Source organism: Aphis gossypii, chromosome 2 (genome assembly GCF_020184175.1).
Source record: "Aphis gossypii isolate Hap1 chromosome 2, ASM2018417v2, whole genome shotgun sequence".
Classification (NCBI taxonomy): domain Eukaryota; kingdom Metazoa; phylum Arthropoda; class Insecta; order Hemiptera; family Aphididae; genus Aphis; species Aphis gossypii.
Window position 1 is genome coordinate 6,142,494 of NC_065531.1, and position 20,664 is coordinate 6,163,157.

General features: G+C 25.3%; 1 protein-coding gene across 8 annotated transcripts in view; it reads left to right on the forward strand.

Annotated features, from left to right (window-relative positions):
* The window catches only part of LOC114129527 (adenylate cyclase type 5), a 178,608-nt gene that overhangs the window by 144,701 nt on the left and 13,243 nt on the right, over positions 1 to 20,664 (forward strand). For 6 of the 8 annotated variants that reach the window (XM_050199940.1, XM_050199941.1, XM_050199942.1 and 3 more), the window contains 11 exons: positions 7,439 to 7,600; positions 13,223 to 13,429; positions 14,943 to 15,117; positions 15,231 to 15,499; positions 15,853 to 16,002; positions 16,068 to 16,189; positions 17,346 to 17,438; positions 17,576 to 17,722; positions 17,830 to 17,988; positions 18,069 to 18,210; positions 19,453 to 19,559. In XM_050199940.1, the coding sequence (XP_050055897.1) occupies positions 7,439 to 7,600; positions 13,223 to 13,429; positions 14,943 to 15,117; positions 15,231 to 15,499; positions 15,853 to 16,002; positions 16,068 to 16,189; positions 17,346 to 17,438; positions 17,576 to 17,722; positions 17,830 to 17,988; positions 18,069 to 18,210; positions 19,453 to 19,559 (1,733 nt within the window). Of the gene's footprint in view, positions 1 to 7,438; positions 7,601 to 10,930; positions 11,075 to 13,222; positions 13,430 to 14,942; positions 15,118 to 15,230; positions 15,500 to 15,852; positions 16,003 to 16,067; positions 16,190 to 17,345; positions 17,439 to 17,575; positions 17,723 to 17,829; positions 17,989 to 18,068; positions 18,211 to 19,452; positions 19,560 to 20,664 lie in introns of those variants that run through there. The other 2 variants (XM_050199946.1, XM_050199947.1) reach the window with 2 other exon arrangements.

Here is a 20,664-nt window from a genome sequence, read left to right on the forward strand (position 1 = left end):
ATAAAAATTAAAAATGCATTACTCATTGGAATTTCGATTTATGTAGATTTATATTTTCAGAAAAAGAGTTTGGAAAATGATTTTCCATAAAATAAGGTGGTTCGGATTTGGAAAAAATAAGTTTGCATCAAATTGATAGTACCTATTTAATTAGTATACGGAAAAACCTACAACAATTATTATTATAATTAATATTAAAAAAAAAAAAAAAGGGAAGATTATGCTCAATAAATCACTCTGTATAATATTATAATTGAGTAATAATAGGAATAATATTATAGAATCGCTGAAATAACCGGTGTACGATCAATACACGAGAAACAACAGTTTTTGGCGATATGTTGAGTTTAAAATTAGACGGAAACAAATTAACGCTTCTCGACATTTTACAATTAGAAATAAAAACTACACGACTGGTAACCTAATAATTGGTAAGAATTATTAGTATAAAATATAGTGAATGTACCTATAATAGCCAGGTGATTAATAGTGCTTTTGTGTCGACTCGATGACAGTAATAATTCTAAAGCTCTCCGCGGGAATAAAAATCAACAGACAAAATTAAAAAATATTATTATACTCGGAGGTAATCGTGTTTTTTGGCAGCTGCACATTGAATACGCCCACTATAGTTCAGACGCATCCCGCCGACGTACTGGAACAACACCAAAATATACAATATGACGACAATGCCTCTCCGATATTATTATCACACTCTTGTGGGATAAATATAATGTACGAACCGACCGACTACACGACAATAATATCATAATATTTCCGTCTCTTCTCCAAGTTGCAAAGCGGGTACGATATAATAAATACAACGCCAACCCTGCAATGCGTGTTCTACTTCGTTTTCTGCGGAAACCGTGCGATACGCTTGCACGACCGTGGGCGCTAACGATTTAAACTCTCTAATGAAACGAAGAAGACGACGGTTTGTCGTGGGCGTGCCAGATGAGGTGATACCTGGCAAACCGACTACATATTATAACCATCCGCTCGTAGTAAATATGCATTCGCGTAATAATTACGAACCGTAGAGTTTCAAAACCAGCCGAAAGCGCATTTTTTGAAAACTGTTTTTTTTTCGCATTTCCTAGACGGTCACACTGTATTACGAGTGCTGTAAAAATCATTCAAAACATCAATATTAATAAGGCTACAACCGTGGTCTAAACTGACCATGGAGAATATTGTGGTTGGTACCAAAATCATCCATCTGGTGATATATTTATTTGATATTTCAAAACCAGCCATAATCAAACACTTTTTCGCACCAAAAAATTATAATTAAATATTTTTTTTTTAATGTCGTCTAAAGCATGACAGAATATTAAATAGTTTTTTTATTTGTTGTTCATAAATTAAAATCAAATAAAGTTTGTCTAAAGTAAGATAAATAATTTATTAATATTTTGATTTTATAAAAATGTTCAATGTTAGTTTCAAAACTACCTATGTATCGCAAAGTCAATTTCAAAACCAACCATATGTAGATAAAAATCGAAAATATTTTAGCTTCAAATCCAGTTGTATGATGAAATTTTCATCAAAACCAGGTACCATATCGATACTGTATATGCACATAACTCTTGTAACAATATTTTTATAAAACACCAATATTCATACACAATATTGTATACATTCAAACCTATAGTTAAATATTTATTACAAAATCATTAAGTAAAATGTAAAGGTCTACTTCGTTTTTTTGTTATTCATGAACATTTTTAAAAAATGGTTATGACTGATTTTGAAACTACACGCCTCGATAGAGACGTGAAATGTACTGTTAAAAAATTTAGAAAAAATAAATATTATAAATTAAGTAAAAATATAAATGTAATATATATTATTATTTAATTTGAATTTTTGTAATACATTATTAATTATAATTGTATATAATAACAATGTTTTATTAAGTATTAAAACCATGTATTATTTGTGATATCATTGTACGCAGTCTATATAATATATTATATAGTATTTGTGCAAGTAATGGTACAATTTTAAATTATAAAATTACTATTGTAAATATACAGTATGTTCGCCAATTTAGGGAACACTGAATTTCTTGGCCGGATTTTTTTGGAATAAATAGATTTTTTTACAAATTGGTGGTATATAAAAACACATTTTTCATAACGCTTCAATTTTTTTCGAAAATTTGGTCTGCACATGCTCAGTAAAAACTTTTTTTTTAAATAGCAACACCCATTTTGAACACAATATTCGGATAGGCCTATTTTTTAAAGCAATTTTGAAGTATCAAATATGGTTTTAAATTCAAAATTGACTGATTAAGAGCCATGCCAATTTTAATAAATAATACATTTTTCGTATTATTTTTAAAAATGTGTAAAATCACTTATAATTAATTTTTATTGGTTATTTTTTGAATATTTGTACGTATTTTTTGAAAAGTATTATAATTATATACCCATGTTATGTTAGTCTTGTTTAGTTGTTTATAACGCTTCTAAAAAAAAACGTACAAATATTCAAAAAGTAACCAATAAGAACTAATTTTAAATGATTTTATAAATTTTTTAAAATAATAAATAAAATGAATTATTTTTTAAAATTGACATGGCTCTTATTCAGTCAATTTCGACTTTAGAACCATAATGTATACATCAAAGTTGCTTAAAAAAATAGACCTATTCGAATATGGTGTTCAAAATAAGTGTTGCTATTAAAAAAAAAAAAAAAAAAAATGTTTTTACTCAGCATGCTCAGACCAAAATTTCAAAAAATTTTGAAATGTATCGAAAAATGTGCATTTATATACACTAGTTTGTAAAATAAAAATCCATTTATTCCAAGAAAATTCGACCGAGAAATTTAGTGTTCCCTAAATGAGTAAACACACTGTATAGTCAATAGCATTAAAATAATATTATTTAACCTATTAAAATGGGTACTCCGTTAAGTGTTTTCTGTTAATAACCATAATATAATATCGTTGTTTATTATACGTCATAACATAACCATTATGCTTGACCAGATACCTATTTACTGCCTTTTCAGTTCAACGAATTTATTTTAAATTAGTAAATTATATTATTTGATTATATAAAATAACTTTTAGTCAACAAATTTTAATATACATATAATTCCATGCACAGAAATGCCTATCACAATAAAATCATTAAAAAAAAAAAAAATTACAAGTCAATTGAAGTAGTAAATTATAATTTATAATAAACTATATAATTATCAGCATTACTGTTATTACTGTAATTAAAAATAATAATTATTATTATCAAATAAAAAATGAATTTATAAAATAATATATAAAAATAATTTCGGAAATAAATAACGGACGGGAAAATGGGAATAAATTGTCGTCGAAACGAAATACGACTTCGTGCTTTACTATTGTAGCTGGAGAAGTCTGTATATATTTTTCATTTTCGTTTTTTGGCCAAACGTCGTCTTTAAAGTATACACACAAACTTAAATACGTATCGTTTTATTGAGTTTTCGCAATCTACGCTGTACTCTCTGTACAGCGATTATTTACTTGGGTTTACGACTATTCTCGGTAGTGCGAAATATTAAAAACGCCAATTTTCTTTTGCTCGACACGATATTCCTAGTACATATGCGATGCACTATACGACCTTTACATATTATATAATACGACTTTTCGACGAACGCGGAAAAGGACATAATATTTTTATAATATAATATACATATTATATTATAGGTACACACTTACCTTTTTTAAAAAGGCGTGGCACTGTATTAAACATTAGATATCATACATACTTACGTATAATGTAGAATGTAGATGCCTACATTTCGCGACCGTGCGTATGAACCTAAATTCCATCTCGAAAACTGCTCTCTTCCTTAATATAATATAAATCACGATCATTATACCAACTTGTACTGTCCTATTACTGTACGGTGCACAAATAGCTGCAGTATCCCTGACAAACACTACTGTTGTCGCTTTACAGTAGCACGCGTCGCATTTGTATGCTTAAAATTAAAACTAAAACTACTCGGAAAAAACGATTTCTTCATCCTGGTAGAAATATCAAAAGAACAACGTGATATTAGTTTTTTTAATCGATTAATTTTCAATCATGTACTTTAGTGATCTGTTAACCAGTCAATCAACTCTAAATTTCGAATGTAGTTATTGAAATTATATAATATGGTTAATATGCTATCACAGTATTTCTATAGTCGACCTATTATTATTTTCATGATATTTTATGATCTTGTAATATATGAATATTAAACATATAAAGAAAGCACACACTTCAGTAGGTAATATACTGATATTATGTCCATTTGACGTTTTTAGTTATTATTATTATTATTATTTTCTATTTGTATACTACATAAAAATACCAAAAATATGCCATATAACGTATTGTGAGAATACTTCTCAAAATATCTAAATAAATAATCTAAAAATATGTTGATATTCTTTAAATATACAATTATTATAAATTTATTTAATTTAGTTTTTGAACGCATATCAATTAAACAGATGAAATGATAATATATAAATGAAATAATCTAATAAACATTTTACATTTTAATAACTTTCGTGAATCTACTTTTTCAACTACTTTTTTATCAAATTTAATAAACAAACTACCTAATACTAAAAAAACAACACTAATAAAAAACTAATTAAAAAATAAATATTAATATTATAATGCTATTATAATATTAAGCTAGTATATTATTATAACAAATATATTTAATGAACTCATTACTTCTATATATTATGTAATAATATTATACACTGTTACGAGATATTTTTTTTATCTATTTTCTATCGTTTTTTTTATTTAATAATTAGGTTAACACGTTTTTCCGCAATTGTCTGAGTGCTTCTAATTATGATTTGTGGATAGCATTAAAGTAAAACGGCAAAATAAATATATTTTAATTAGGTACGTAAAGACTAGTCTGGGCTTTAAACATTTTAAAATTATTTAATATAGGTATAATTGCAGTCTATTTCATTAACTCGTTTTACATCTAATATTTTAATAACTTAGGTTAGGTAACTACCGAACGTTTTTTTTTTATAATATATAGCGTAAAAATATCGAATAAAATTCAATTAAATTGATTTTTTTTTTTTAGAGTTAGGTAATTAGTATTGATTAATAATTAACTTAACCATACCTAAACTTATTTTATTTTTATATAGGATATTATAGAAAACAAATGAATTCATGTCACAACTTACTATTGCTTTTCTTTGTATTATTTCATTTAAAGTGTTCAGTGAACACTTTTCACACATATTTATTACAAAATGACTACAAAAATTAAATTAATAATTTAATTTAATATTAATTAATTAACTTATAACTAAACTGAGTTATTCATAAATTATTAATTATTATATTTTATCTCGTTGAATTTTTATTCAACCTTTACTTAATTGAGTTAAAATAATTCACTAACTTATCAAGTCTTGCATAAAAGTTAATTTCGCTAATACAAATATTTCCGTCTACTGTCAATGTTTTATATTATAATAAAGATAATTATAAATTGTTAGGATTGATATTAATTAAAATATCGAATTTTTAAAATTTAACACCTAAAAAAAAATTATTTGTTCAATTTATAAAGTGATTTCGTACTATAAAAATAACCTAATCTATTGCAAATAATTAAATAGTTATTTTTTAAAAATATAATACTTGTTATAGAAATTCAAGAGTTATTTCTTCATAATTATTATATTATATGGAGATACTTAAATCTTATAAACCTGTGGGTAAAAAGAAATATAATTGTAAATCGATTTGAAGTTGTACACAAAATTAGCTTGTACTTGATATTAATCATTTGATTAGTTATGCCCGTCGGGTTTCTAACATCAAGATTTAATGGTCAAAATACTATTTACCGAACATATCTAATTTCAAAGATCTTAATGTTGGAGACATGGCCAAATTGGACTTTTAAATTGGGTCAACTTAGATGAGAAAAACAAACACAATACCAATTTAAAGTAATGTTATCTAAAGAAAAACAATGACATGTCGTTTTACCTACAATATCTACCTATAAGATATAGCCCGTAGAACTTTTTGTTTTGGGATCTGATACTATAAGAATTTAGAATATATATATTTATTCATATAAGTATACGAACGACGATATTTTTTAACACAGAATTATAATGCGCGTATTGTACGAAAGTTACCAAAATATTATAGTTAAGCATTCCATTGAGTGTTGCAAACCGGAATAAGTTCTTTCAACTTTTACGCATAGAATATTTTCTGTGTAAACTCAGAAAATATAAAACAATCTAATAATTATACTCGTATATATTATATAAATACAGATTAATTTAGTTATTATCATAATTAATGATTAAAAAAATATTCTCATTTTTACCCGTGTACGCAAGAATCTGTTTTTGGTGTATGGTTTATTCATACAGTTTTGTTTTAATTATGTAAATCAGAAACTATTCAAATAAAATAACGAACGTTATTTAATATCAAGACACCGATAAGACTCGAATTATACAATTAAAATTTTTGTATGTAGGTACGTCATTATTAAACGGCAATATTATATTATTTGATAGTTGTCAGTATCGTTACTTTATCTATCGAAGATGTTTATCAGATGGTAAAAGATTAAAACCAAATCGAATTAAATCTCCGGAAGAAGAGCATATTCAGGAGATTATTATTACCTACTATTATGCATACATTCAACCCTTATACTCATATACGCGTATACTATTATACTAGGTATATAATGGATTTTACACTTACCACAGTTTTGCCTTAACGACCATCGTGTTCTCATAATTAATAAAGCCAAGAACCGAAATAATTTGTGTGTAAAGAGATATATGTGGTGATATTATACAATTTACAGTGTTCTATTCAAAAATAAATAAAATAATACTTAATTGGAATTTATTAATTAGGATGTAAACGTTTAGCAATACATCAATGAAATTATTTTCCTTAATGTAGTTAAATCATATTTTATAATTTTGATAAAAATCTAATATTATAAATATAGTACATTAGTAATATCACAAATATAATATATTGTGCATTATCTGTAGTTAGTATTTATACAAATTTTAAAATATATTAATCGAAAAGAAGAATTTAACTATATATGATATTAAATTAATTAATTCCTACATAAACTCTTCACATTTTTAAATCATACTAACAATAATTAAATGTTGAAAGTTTAAAAATTTGTTTTTTTTATAAATATATGAAATAATTATATTTTTTTGATTTTCAATGTTTTTTTTATTTTAATTATTACCTATATTCTGATTAGCTTTTGATTATATATCTCAATTATATAGAGCATAAATACATCCCTACACAATATTTCCAAAACTCTGTTCACTTATTAGTCATAATAATTATTTTCTATTTTTATTTTTTGTCCCATATAGAGAACGCCAAAAAAATGGACAAGCCTTCGACAACACCGCAAAACAGCAGAGGAGTCTGTAACGGAAATGGAATCGTCCCCGCAGACACAAAGACGCACTAATTGGGCGGTTTATCAACATTTTTCTACAGCTTCCGACTCACCAACTCCATTGCTGGTAAAAGTAATAGTAATAATAATAATAATTTTCTATACATGTAAATTATTTTACCTACAAAAAATATAATATATTCGATGCATATAATGAAACTATCCACAATGATGACTAAATGAATAAGGTTTATGCATGAATGGTTTTATATAAATATATAAATAATATATTATATTATTATCACGTACAAATATACGTTGATGAGCAATAATATATGTGTGTGAGTGTGTGTGTTGAACTTTTGCCCGGTGGTTATACAATATGTATAAATACGAGAGGAAATACCCATGTAATTGAATAAATTATCACCGAAAACCCTCGAGTACATCGGAAACGCTGCTACAGTGTCTATATAGCTAGTTCTGTGGGTGGTTTATGAAATTTCAAATTACCAATAACATTAATTACTCCTCTTAATTTTCCATAAAATTAAAAACTATGCCCAAAAGACCATAACATATTTTGTTACGTCAATCGATCGTATGTACAATATGACGTGTGAGTTGACATGACCGATTACCTTACTTTATTAATATTTACAATCTAGGTACGTTACATTTCCGAAAAAATAAAATAACAACACAGAATATAAAAAATTACCTTATATATATATAAAAAAAAAAACAAATTAAATTTATACTGAAAAAAACGTAGCTATGTGATTTATTTTAAACATCATTTTTATTACTCTGGAAAAAGTACGTTTACAATCAATTTAACGAACAACAAAATAATATTGTATAATAACTTCTAAGGAGAAAACCGTTTTTTTTTTTATCAGTTTCATCCGTTAGGTTAATGTATAACTTTAAAACAAAATATTATGTTATACATTTTCTATTAAAAACGTGTTTCAACGATGTTTTTTGGCAAAATATTCAAATAATAACATGATATCACTGTATTTAAAGTATATTTATAATATTTTTCACTAAAAACAAGTAAAAAAAAAAAGAATTTTTAATTTCAATAATTTGTTCAGATGAAAGTTTCATGTAAAAACATTTTTTTTTTTTTTGTAAATATTTATGTGTAAACATATTATTAAATCTATAATATATTTAATATTAAACTAGAATGTATAGTGACTATGTATCATAGCTACCTACTTGATCTCCACACAAAATTACATAAAATATATTAATATTTTTTTGAAAAACTATTTCCTTTATAATGCAATTTTTACCTTTTTTCCACTTAAAAATCATTGACGTTATTTTATATTGTTAAATATTATTTATAATTCTCCCAAGATACAATGTCTATTTGTATTAATCATATAATATATAATAATAAAATACATTTGATATTGTACTAACTTTGTCCACTTAACATATTTCTTGTTACACGTTTTGTGTGGTTACGTTTGTACAATGGACAGTATTAAAGGCATTCATACAACAACCATACATAGTAAAAACCGCTCCCTACAGAAAAAACTATTCCAGCTACATCAGTTCTGTCTAATACATCAAAGTTTTATGCATAATACGAAAAAAAATATTTGCTGAGTCGCATAACGTTTTTATTTTGATGATACAAATATTTAAAAAAAAAGTTATTAAAGTTTGAAAATCATAAAAATGAAAAATGTTAAAACAGTATTCAATTTTTCATATTTAATAACATTATATGTGTATATAAAAATATAAAATTAACTTTAGCACATGATTAATTTCTCTTTGTTAATGTGAGCGAAACTATGATATTGTGTTTTAATTTTGGAGAAATCATTTTTCTCAAATAGTTGAAATATGTTTTATAGTAAACATTATTTTTATTTTTTAGTTTGTTAAATTGCATCATATTGAATGTTATAAACATTTTATGTTTGATATAACTTCATATTAATAACAGAAATTTAATGTATCTCTTAAATATATTACTATAATAATTTTCTATAAATTTGTAGAATCGATGGTATACTTTTATTTTGCAGTGTCATGATAATCTACTGGTAGTTTTTAAATTTATTTTGTCAAAGTTTGTGTACAGAAAAAGACTTTTGAGGGTTTAATGTTATAACTTTGTGTACTCATATTTTTCAACTTGAAATAGTGTGCCGAGCGTTTCGTTCATGATTAAAACATACCCATATAAATTTAAAATTTAAAATACATTAAATAAATTAAATAATTTAAATTAAAATACGATGAGGTAATATTCAAAATTGTTTAGTAATTTAAAAAAATAAATAACAGTTACGTTTATAGCTCATTCGTTCTTATGATATTTATTTATTTTTAGACAAAAAGCACATCATATAAGTAATAAATTAAATAACTTATTTTTTTAAATTGTAATACGTATATAAAGGTACCTTTACTTTTAATACATTTATAGCAACAAATATGTGATTGAAAGTATGAAACCAGCCATTTTTTTTTTTAGTGTTAAAGCAACTTACTAAGAGGCTTTAGGAAATTGATTATATTTATTTTTTTGCCACAAATAGCATGCATTGTTGAATAGTATAATGATTTTTGGTAATCTGAAATATAAACGGAAATCCAATTTTCTTTTCAACGCCTGAAATCAGTCAATCAAATAAACTATTCGTATCAAAAGCCCTAATTATTAATATATGTAGTTATTGTAGTTATGTAGTTAATCATTAATAACAACCATTCGTAAAAAAAAATACTAATTACAGATAAAAGAAAATATCTATTGACAAAATCTAAATCTAACTTATTAATTAAAAAGAGTTTTAATAAAATATTATTTTAACTAGATGTAAAGTAGTAATGTGTAAGTCTATTTGCAGAATAAATTAGACCAAAATAGATTATCAGAGTAATACTCATTAATTTATTATATTTATTAACCTAGTCAGACATCAGAGACTCGCGTATTGAATGTCATATTATGATATAGAACAGTGTTGTTTCTTTTTATCATCACAGAGAATTTGTTTATTGATGATTTAAGTTTAATTGAGCTCTATATAATTTACCTACTAAATTATCAATCATGTATATATAGTATATACATATATGATATATATATATAAGGCACTTAAAAAATAATCATTATCTAGTTTAAGTACTTAAAAACATATCCAAATAATAATTAATAACATAATACAGTTGGCAGAATTGTGTATGATGATTATGCTTTATATTTAAGATTAATACATGGTTTATATGTGTTTATTAGTGTTTCGAAATCACGTGTCAAGTATTTCAGTTTCATTGATTTTTTTTTATTCGTTAAAAACAATTTCATACTATATACTTTTTAAAGTAATTACGAAGTGACGTTGTCGTAATTGTTGTTTAATTTATTAACTATGTGGTACATATAACATTGTTTTGTTTTTTTTTTCATTGTTTTTTTTTTTTTTTTTGTTATTAATTTATTTCATATTGTATTTATTACTTTGTTTCTATGTGTTAATTACATTATAATCGTGTTAATCAATTTTAGAAACCTTCATTTTTTAAATCAACAATATTTTTTTTACACAATAGACAATTGTTTTTGGTAAGTTATTGTTATGACTTTACGACTATATTGTCTATAACCATCACATAAATTACCTTTAAAAGATTCTATTATACATGTATGAACAAAATAATAACAAACTGAATTATTACTGAATTTATGACTTATTTTTAAATACAGATAATCATTCCCCGATTCTGGAAATTTTATTGTAACCGAATGAAAATACTAAATTAAATTTAACTATATATTATTATCTCAAATAAAACACTTAATTGATTTTTCTCTAGTTTCATAAAAAATAAATATTTTAATTGATTTTTTATTAATCGAATACCATAATAATTTACCTAAATTTCCGCTATCATTATAAAATTCATAAATATGATGTATTTTGATACTTAAAATATTTTAAAATCATTATATATAATTATATAAAAAGAGTAATATAAGTAAAAGTTAGTATAGAATTATTAACAAATTAAATACAATAATTCCAATTAATGTAAAATATCGAAAGTTTAATTTTAATATAGTATTAGAATGTCTTAAGTTACTTGTATGTATAGTATTTTTAATTTATTTTGTTTTTTATCATGAATGTGTGCATATTGCTCTTATATTTAAATGTCTATATCGTTCATTATTATATTTCTTTCTCCCCAATTCACTTTAAAACTATGTTTTATGGCAGTAATAATCAAAAACATGATTTATTTCATTTATAATCATATATTTATAGTTTTTGTGGGATCAACTTTTTAAATTAATAATTTATTGTGGCTATATGATTTGATTTTATTATAGTTAACCGTTAACCACTTTCAAAGAATTTAATACATTTTTTTATTTTCTTATTAGATGTACAGAATACCGCATAGTGTTTGTTTCCCGACAATATACTACTTGTCAATATTTGTTTTTTTTTATATATATAATTTTATTATTGCACTAAAATAACAGCAATAATGTAATCAACAAATATCAACTTTTAAGATTTTTTCTGTTTATCAATTAAAAATTAGGTAACTCATTTTATTCGATGATCTAATTATTATTGTTCGACATTACAATGCTAATTTTACAAAATCCAAATTTTAAAAATAAATAGTTTGAAAATAATATGATTTACTCTGATGAAATACCCGGCATGATTTTAATTATCGTCCCAAACAAATATATTTTTGTTGTATGAAACAAATTATGAAGATGAAATAATTTATACACGAATTGTTTAATCATACTACAGAAGTGAACATATTAACATAGCTACTAATCCATTAAAATAAAAAAAGAACAATCAATCAATTACTTGTTAAGTACACTAACAAAAAAAAAAAAAATAAAAAAATCACTGTTTCAGATTTCCTACATCAATGAATAATTGAAAAAAAAAATATTTCATCTTGATTATTAAAACTATTTTTTTTTTAAGTATAAAAATAAAAATGTGTAATTGAATAACTATGTATATAAGTCTAATCAGTATCAGTTATAACATAAGCCCACTGTCGTGTACAATAAACTAGCAGTAACTTATTATAGGTATCTGCTACCGTATAATATCATAGGTATTATCTAATACTTAAATATTATGTTCTAGTCAAATTATAATCTAAATATAATTTATTTTAGTTGGTAAGTAAATGTTTTTTTTTTGGTATACTTCTGTCATTGCTGTATGTTAATTTAAACATTTCAAGTTTCACTGTTAAGTCGCACTCGAATCGATAAATATTTTAAACGGCACAATAATTAAGCACACATTACTATACCGACTAGAATTTCGGACAATTATGTATTTTAAAATAATTACTCATAAATAGACACGATTGAATGAAAACAATTATTGCCTTCAACAAACACAGCAGCTAATACGTACTATAGGTACATACTTATAATTACTTAACCGGTCGTCTATCCTGCACGTTCGGAACAAACACTAACGACTGCGATGTTGTACGTACGCGTAACACAGGTGGTGGTGAGGTTAAAGTGTATAATTTGTAAAGGTGTATGGTAGGCGGTAATCGTATACCGTGAGAATCGCGTCAAGTTACTGTAAGAAACAATAAAGTATCTCGAACCCGTTTTTAATTAATATTATATTATATTGTGTACTCTTCGTCGCTATCTTGTCGACTTTGACTTAAATATTGAATGGAAAAACAAAATATTGTTTTAAAGAGCCGTGGTGCCAGCGAAACAGTCAATTACTCGGAGTCGGATCAGCAGCCAGACGCGTGCGAAAGGGTTTCGCTATCTCCCAACAACAAGTTCGTGCCTGGTCTATCTGAGGACAATGGGGACATTCTACGTGATTTTTCCAAGCTCGGATGTTGCCAAAAGATCACCACACTGTTGACTTCATCTCACCAGTTCAATAATTTACAGGTCAGGAGATTTATTTATTTTATTTTATTTGAAATGTGTTACCTACTCAACTGGTCCAACTTGTACATAGTTACAAATTAACATTACCTACAATTAATATTTTATGAAAACTTTTTTTCCCATAAAATATTACAACGCATATAAATAAACTTCATTAACAAAGCATCTTAATTATTAATGAACAGCAAAAGTCAATTATAAAGAAACTTTTTTTCAATATTTTAAGTTAAAAAATTATTCAGCCAAAATTATTATCATCAAAATAAAATATTGCATTTAAATATATTTTATTTCATTAGTCTGTGGGTTCTTATATCAATCATAATTTTTAATTTGACATAATTAGTATTAAAATATTTCTCTTTATATTCGGCATTATTAAGTTAAATTTAAATTAAAACATAAGTTGTACAGATAATTCTACAAAAACATATTATTGTAACTGACTGTATTAATAGTTTATCTCACGTACATTATAAATCTCAAGTATACAAATCTTGGTTATAACAAATACAATTTCATTGTTTTTAGACCTTAAATAACTTTTTTTTTATATTAATTAAAATAATAAAAGTTGTTTTTACTTAATTGAAATTTAACTTTTAAATAATATTTAAGCTATTTCTATCACAGTTTGGTTGAACCTATATAATTACGTATTTTATAAATTGATAGTCTTTTTGACTTCCACTCATATATATATATAATAATATGTTTGTACGATATAAGTGAATGTAATATATTTTTAAATGTTTTTTACAATAATAAAGAAGAACAATTAATAATTGATAATTATATTTAATATTTATATAGAGATTATTGTTCGCTTTATTATTAACTTCAAATTTTGTGTTTATTAGGTTAATTTAGTTTTTTTTTTAAATTTTAAAAAAATTAATAATAATAAAATAATTTATGTTGGTGTGTACAATTTTACATTCAACATTTAGTTGTGAACAAGTAATGAATTTTCTGTTAAAATTATAATAACCTAATAACTGCATATTGAGGATAAAATTATTATGTATTGCTTCTTAGGATTAAATTCTAAGTGAGTCTTGAGATTATTAGGTAATATTTATGTATGAATTATATATCGCTGAATAAGGTATCACTATTAAATCATTCGTTTAATAACATGATAGGTACTGGTTTTTAATTAATATAACCGTGATTGTATTCCGTAGATTAATTTTAACTTGTAAGATTTTACTCTAAATAATAACAAAGTAATTCAAACAAAAGCAAAGGCATCTTCTCCTACGCAGTACACACTCCAGTGAAACTTATTTTAGCCAAGAATATTGCCATGTCAATAATATACGGGAATTTATATTCATTTATTTACAAACAATTTTACTGATTATAATATAACGATTAATTGAAACGTGAATAATATAATATGACTATACTTATACGGTGACGTGGCTTATCTACATGATGCATAACATAAGTATATTCATAATGCATTATAGTATCCGTCCATGTACACGTGCGTAATTTTTATTAACAGGTGGAAATGCTCTACCAAAGATATTTTCTTCGTACCAACCAAAGCCACATGGTCCATTTGTTGGTGCTGCTCTGTATACTGTTTACGTGTATGGCCATAGCAGTAGTTCTTTCCGACTATGAGACTCAGGTTCAATGTTCCTTGTTACTTTTGTGTTGTATACTTATTTACCTAGGTAAGTTAAGATCCTCAGGCAATACATAAAACATATGCCATTTAATGCCATTTAGCCCTCCCAAATCTGTTGCTATCGGTACGAATAATGTATCGAATGTACTTTGTCTTTAGTCATAATAGGCATAGTATCACGGTCCGGATTGAACGAAGTATATCTAAGTTTTGTATCCTACGTGGTGCTGGCCACTTTCCTGCTGATTGAATTGTCTTTCGGCGTATTGACCAGATCCCAAGCCGTCACTGTACCCACGTTAGTGTTCGTCTACATTTCTTATAGTTTGCTGCCAGTCAAGTTACAGTACGCCATTGTGGCTGGTACTGTTTTCATGTTGTCGCAGTTAATATTCACCCTATCTATGGAACAGGGTTTATCAAAACAGGTAATTATAAAATACACCTACATTACCTGTTACTTATTATTTTTTTTTTAATATTTAATAGTTATTTTTATTATTAAAAAATATGCGAAGTACTCTACACTTGAAAGTACCACTAATATTTATGCTTGACTATTTTTTTTTTAATAATCACAATAATAATATTTTTCGATTTACAATTCAGGTTTACCTAAATATTCTGAATACCAGACTGAAAATATTATTCTTTTTTTTCTGATCTAAAAAATACTAATGAGTAACTATCCTCTTCAATCGGTTTTTTTTTTTGTTTGATTATGAAATCAAGACCTGTTTATACGTATTTAATGGATAAAATAACATATTTTGAATTTCAGAGTTTCATTAATTTGCTATTGTTGGCGTGCACAAACGTGACTGGTGTTATGATGCATTACCCAAATGAAGTGGCGAAAAGACAAGCATTCTTGGAGACTAGACAATGCGTCCAGGCGAGACTGACTACGCAAAAAGTTAATCAACAACAGGTAAGGAGGAAAAAATTAATTTAATAGTCGTTCCATATACATACGTCAAAGTATTTTACAAATAGGAGAGGTTGCTTTTGTCAGTACTGCCCCGCCATGTCGCTATGGAAATGAAGGCCGACATCGCGGGTAAACGTCATGACAGCATGTTCCACAAGATTTACATACAAAAGCACGAGAATGTCAGGTATCTATAGTATTAAAACATAATAAAATTGATTTCACTAAAAATAGGACATTATAATTATTGGTATATCGCTACAATATTTCAATAATAATATGACCATAGTAGCATTCAGATATTAATAACAAAATACCTAGTTAATTTCATATAACAATGTTTACACGTTTATATACCTACATTTTACAATTTATCCAATGCATTTTGTTTAAATTCACAAATAGCAATATTTATCAATACTAATATTAAACAATAAATCCTAATAATTGAAAGTTTAATAAACCATATCATAATATTGTTTTATATAATATAGTCAGCATTGATTTTAGGCAATTTCGATATTATTTTAAGACCAATGATCTTAATCATTTATGATTACCATTTATCACTATGTATTAGAATTACTTAGGAACATATAAATAAACTACAATTTAACTTACATTTTTATAATAGTATTTAACTTTTTATTATCAATTTAACACTACAATAGGTACAATACAAAACCTTTATTATAGAATTAATTTATAAAAATAAGTTTACATAAATTATATTATATTATAATATAATTTTTAGAAAAATATCGTTAGGAAGTAGTTATTATTATTATTTTTTATTTTAATAACACTATACAACTTTTATTCAAGTTATTATACAATGATTTATTTTAGCATAGTATATCTCTTTGTTTTTAAACATAACAAACTGAAGGATATACAAATAATGTTGAAAGCCAATTTTGTTATTAATTAGTTTAGTTATAAATTCAAATTAAATTCGAAACAGATGAAAAAATAAAATACAAATTTTTAGAAGTATAATAACTTATTTAAATTTCAAAGAACAAAACTTTCTGGTATTTTCACTATTCTACACTTGGTGGTACTTTTAAAAGTCCACACAAACACTTGTGTGTTCATCGCACCATTGACTAATAGTTAATTTCTTTACGATACATAATGAATATACAACATAAGTAACGTTTTATATTAATTACAATACCCGCCTAGTTATATACATTGTACTTAAATACGTGTACCTACTGATTTAAATTAAATTTAAATTAACAATAACATAATATGCATTCGATGTAATAATTTAAATTTTAAGTATTATAATCTTAATTGAAATGTTTGTAATATCGTTTTTTAATATACTATTGTAGCATTTTGTTCGCGGACATATGCGGTTTCACTAGTTTGTCCGATCAGTGTACAGCTCAAGAACTCGTAAGGCTACTTAACGAATTGTTTGCGAGGTGATATACGAAAAACGCCGTATCGGCTTAAAATTGCATGGAGTTTTACTCGTTAAATAACAATATATAGTAGTCGGATACGACACTGAAAGCGACACAAAATTTATACTGATATGTTCTTGGTGATTTGTGTATAGGTTTGACCGATTGGCTCAAGAAAACGCGTGTTTGAGAATCAAACTGTTGGGGGACTGTTATTACTGTGTCAGTGGTCTGCCTGAGCACAGGCCGGACCACGCCAACTGTTGCGTTCAGATGGGTTTGGACATGATCGACGCCATAACGTAAGTGCACGCCCGCACGTTATGCATAAGGAGTGAAAATCTATGTTGGCTCTCATAAATAAAATATTTTTTTTTTTGAAAAAAATTTGATATCGCATCCTTTTTAGGTTGGTAAGGGACGTGATGGACGTCAACGTCAACATGAGAGTGGGAATACATTCGGGTCGTGTCCACTGCGGCGTCCTGGGACTTTGTAAATGGCAGTTCGACGTGTGGTCAAACGACGTGACGTTGGCGAATCAAATGGAAAGTGGTGGAATACCCGGGTAAGATCGATTGCTTTTTTTTGTCACTATCTATATATATATAGATTTTCGAAACACGAAAACTGTCGTTTGGCGTACAGGAGAATACATATTACTGCGGACACGCTCAAGTATTTGGGAAACGCTTACCAAGTGGAACCTGGCAACGGTGGTGAGCGGAATGCGTTTCTAAAGGACCACAACATCGAAACGTACCTTATAGTGCCACCGGAAACAACTTACGTTAGTATAAACATTAAACAATTAATATCCTTAGATCTATTATGCGGTTTATAATTTGCAATATTATTCGTAAATTCCAACACATATTGTAAATGAATTATAATAATTTTTGAGATTTAATATTAACTATCAAAAAGCGACTTAAATATATTTATTATGCTAATTAACTGTTCTAACATAAAATATTACTTAAATCAAATTTCTAATTATATAAAAATCAACATTGGAATAAAATTAGTAATTGAATAAATCTAATCATATATTCACAAGTATTTTAAAATAAGTATATAATATATACCTATATTAATGAATTTCAGAAATACCTTACAAATTAGATGATACTAAAATATAAAATATAAAATTAAATACTATTAAATAAGTAACAGTAATTGAAAAAATAGTATTAAAAAAACTTTATACTTATTGTCTTCATTTTTTATTCAATTTACAACGAAGAACTATAAAATATTCATTCTTCAATTATTGTTATTTCTATATTCCGTATAAAAAAGTTTAGGATTTCATCAGTTTATATTTACAAAAATAATGTCAATATAATTTTTATTTTGAAGTACCTGCATAACTTTCGATCTCTCGAAAATTGATTAAATTGAAACAAAATTCCATACGATAATAAAAACCATAATTTAATAAGTTCCTAAGTTTATTAATGTATTTGTCATCTAATTTAAGTTATACTACATTTGTTATCTATATTATCTATATTTTTAAGTGGACATCTGTCCGTAAAAAATTATAATAAATAAATAAATACAAGATATTGTAGTATAATACATAATATGTATATTAATAAAGGTAAATCAAACTAAGTATGTTTAGGTTAAATTATTATAACAATTATATTAGTATACGTAATGTGTCATCTAAACATTATAAAGTACCATTTTTATGACAGTCAACCAATATTGAATTTAAATTATAAAATCATATTATTATTGATAAATCCTTCTAAAATTGCCTACGATACGATATCGTAGATCCAAGGTGTGTTATGTGTTTCAATTCAACACAAAATTGATTAACTGTAGTCAAATAGGTATCCTGATTTTAACTTTTAGATCTCATTTATATTTAAAATAAAATCTTAAATTTAATATGCTCATCCTGACATAATACTTGATACTATGGAATAACACGAATCCAGTACAAATATCCTAAAACAATTTTTGCTTTATATTTTTGTGAAATCTTCTATAGATAAATAATTATTTGTTTATTTAGGTATCTCAATACTATAAAAAACAGAGTCCTGGTCATGCTCATAATGGCAATATATCAAAAGAATTCAGAATCATGGGACATAACCAACGACATAATACATTTACATGGTAAAATCCAACATTAAATTATTATATACTAGTATAATATATACATATATAAAAGTATTTTTTGAATTGTATTCTCTGTGGCGTGCAATGGACTGAGTGGGTTTCATAATTAGTTAGTTTACATGACACTTGTACCAGTAGATATAATAATAATATTATAATATACATGTTACATTAAATAATAAATTTGAGCTAAAGGTGCTCTGAATGATTGTCATACAGAAGTCCTACATCTCTAATGTGACATTATTTGTATAAATTATGTCCTTGTATAATTTATATATTGTATATACCTATATATATGAGTAGTATATATATAAGTGTAATAATTAAATAGGCACGAATAGTATACGTCATAACATTAATACCTAGCTAGTTCATATACTCACGATAAATTAGTTTTAAATGGTTTAAAGTTTAAAATAGTTTTTAATTTTTATATTATACATCATAATTTCATGTAGGTACATACCTAATACTTTTATTTGATTTTTTAATCAAATTTTATTTATCCATTATTTATAATTATATAATACATCGTAGTTAACATGTAGGACCTTGACAATATTATATTTATAAAGAGTGTAAGTGGATATTTATATCGTAAATCTCAGTGCATTGGACTAATTGTAATCAGTCGATATAGACATTTTTTTTTTTAATTTTGATTTATATATTAATTTGAAATTTAAACGAACACTTTAAACTGAAAATAAAAGTCTTTAAAAATGGTTTTAAAAAAATATAAAATATGTGAAGTTACTTATTAAGCTAACTATTTTTATAAATTATAAATACTTATACATTTATAAAATATATACAACTTTCAAATAATTGCCATAGTCTTCATAGCCCATTGGCCATAACTTTAAGCATTTTATCACGGACTTACTATCTTTAGTATATAAACTTTAAACTAAAAAACTAATTGTTTAAGTTTTGATTCAAAAATGTCAGAAACGTTATCTTTTAAGTAATTTAATGTTTAAGAATGAGGTTTTCATTTGAAAAATAGTAGGACACTCATTAAAAATACCTAACACAAACAATTTTCAAGATTTTAAAAATCTGGTTTTTTATGTAAATTTTAAAATTCCAATAATCA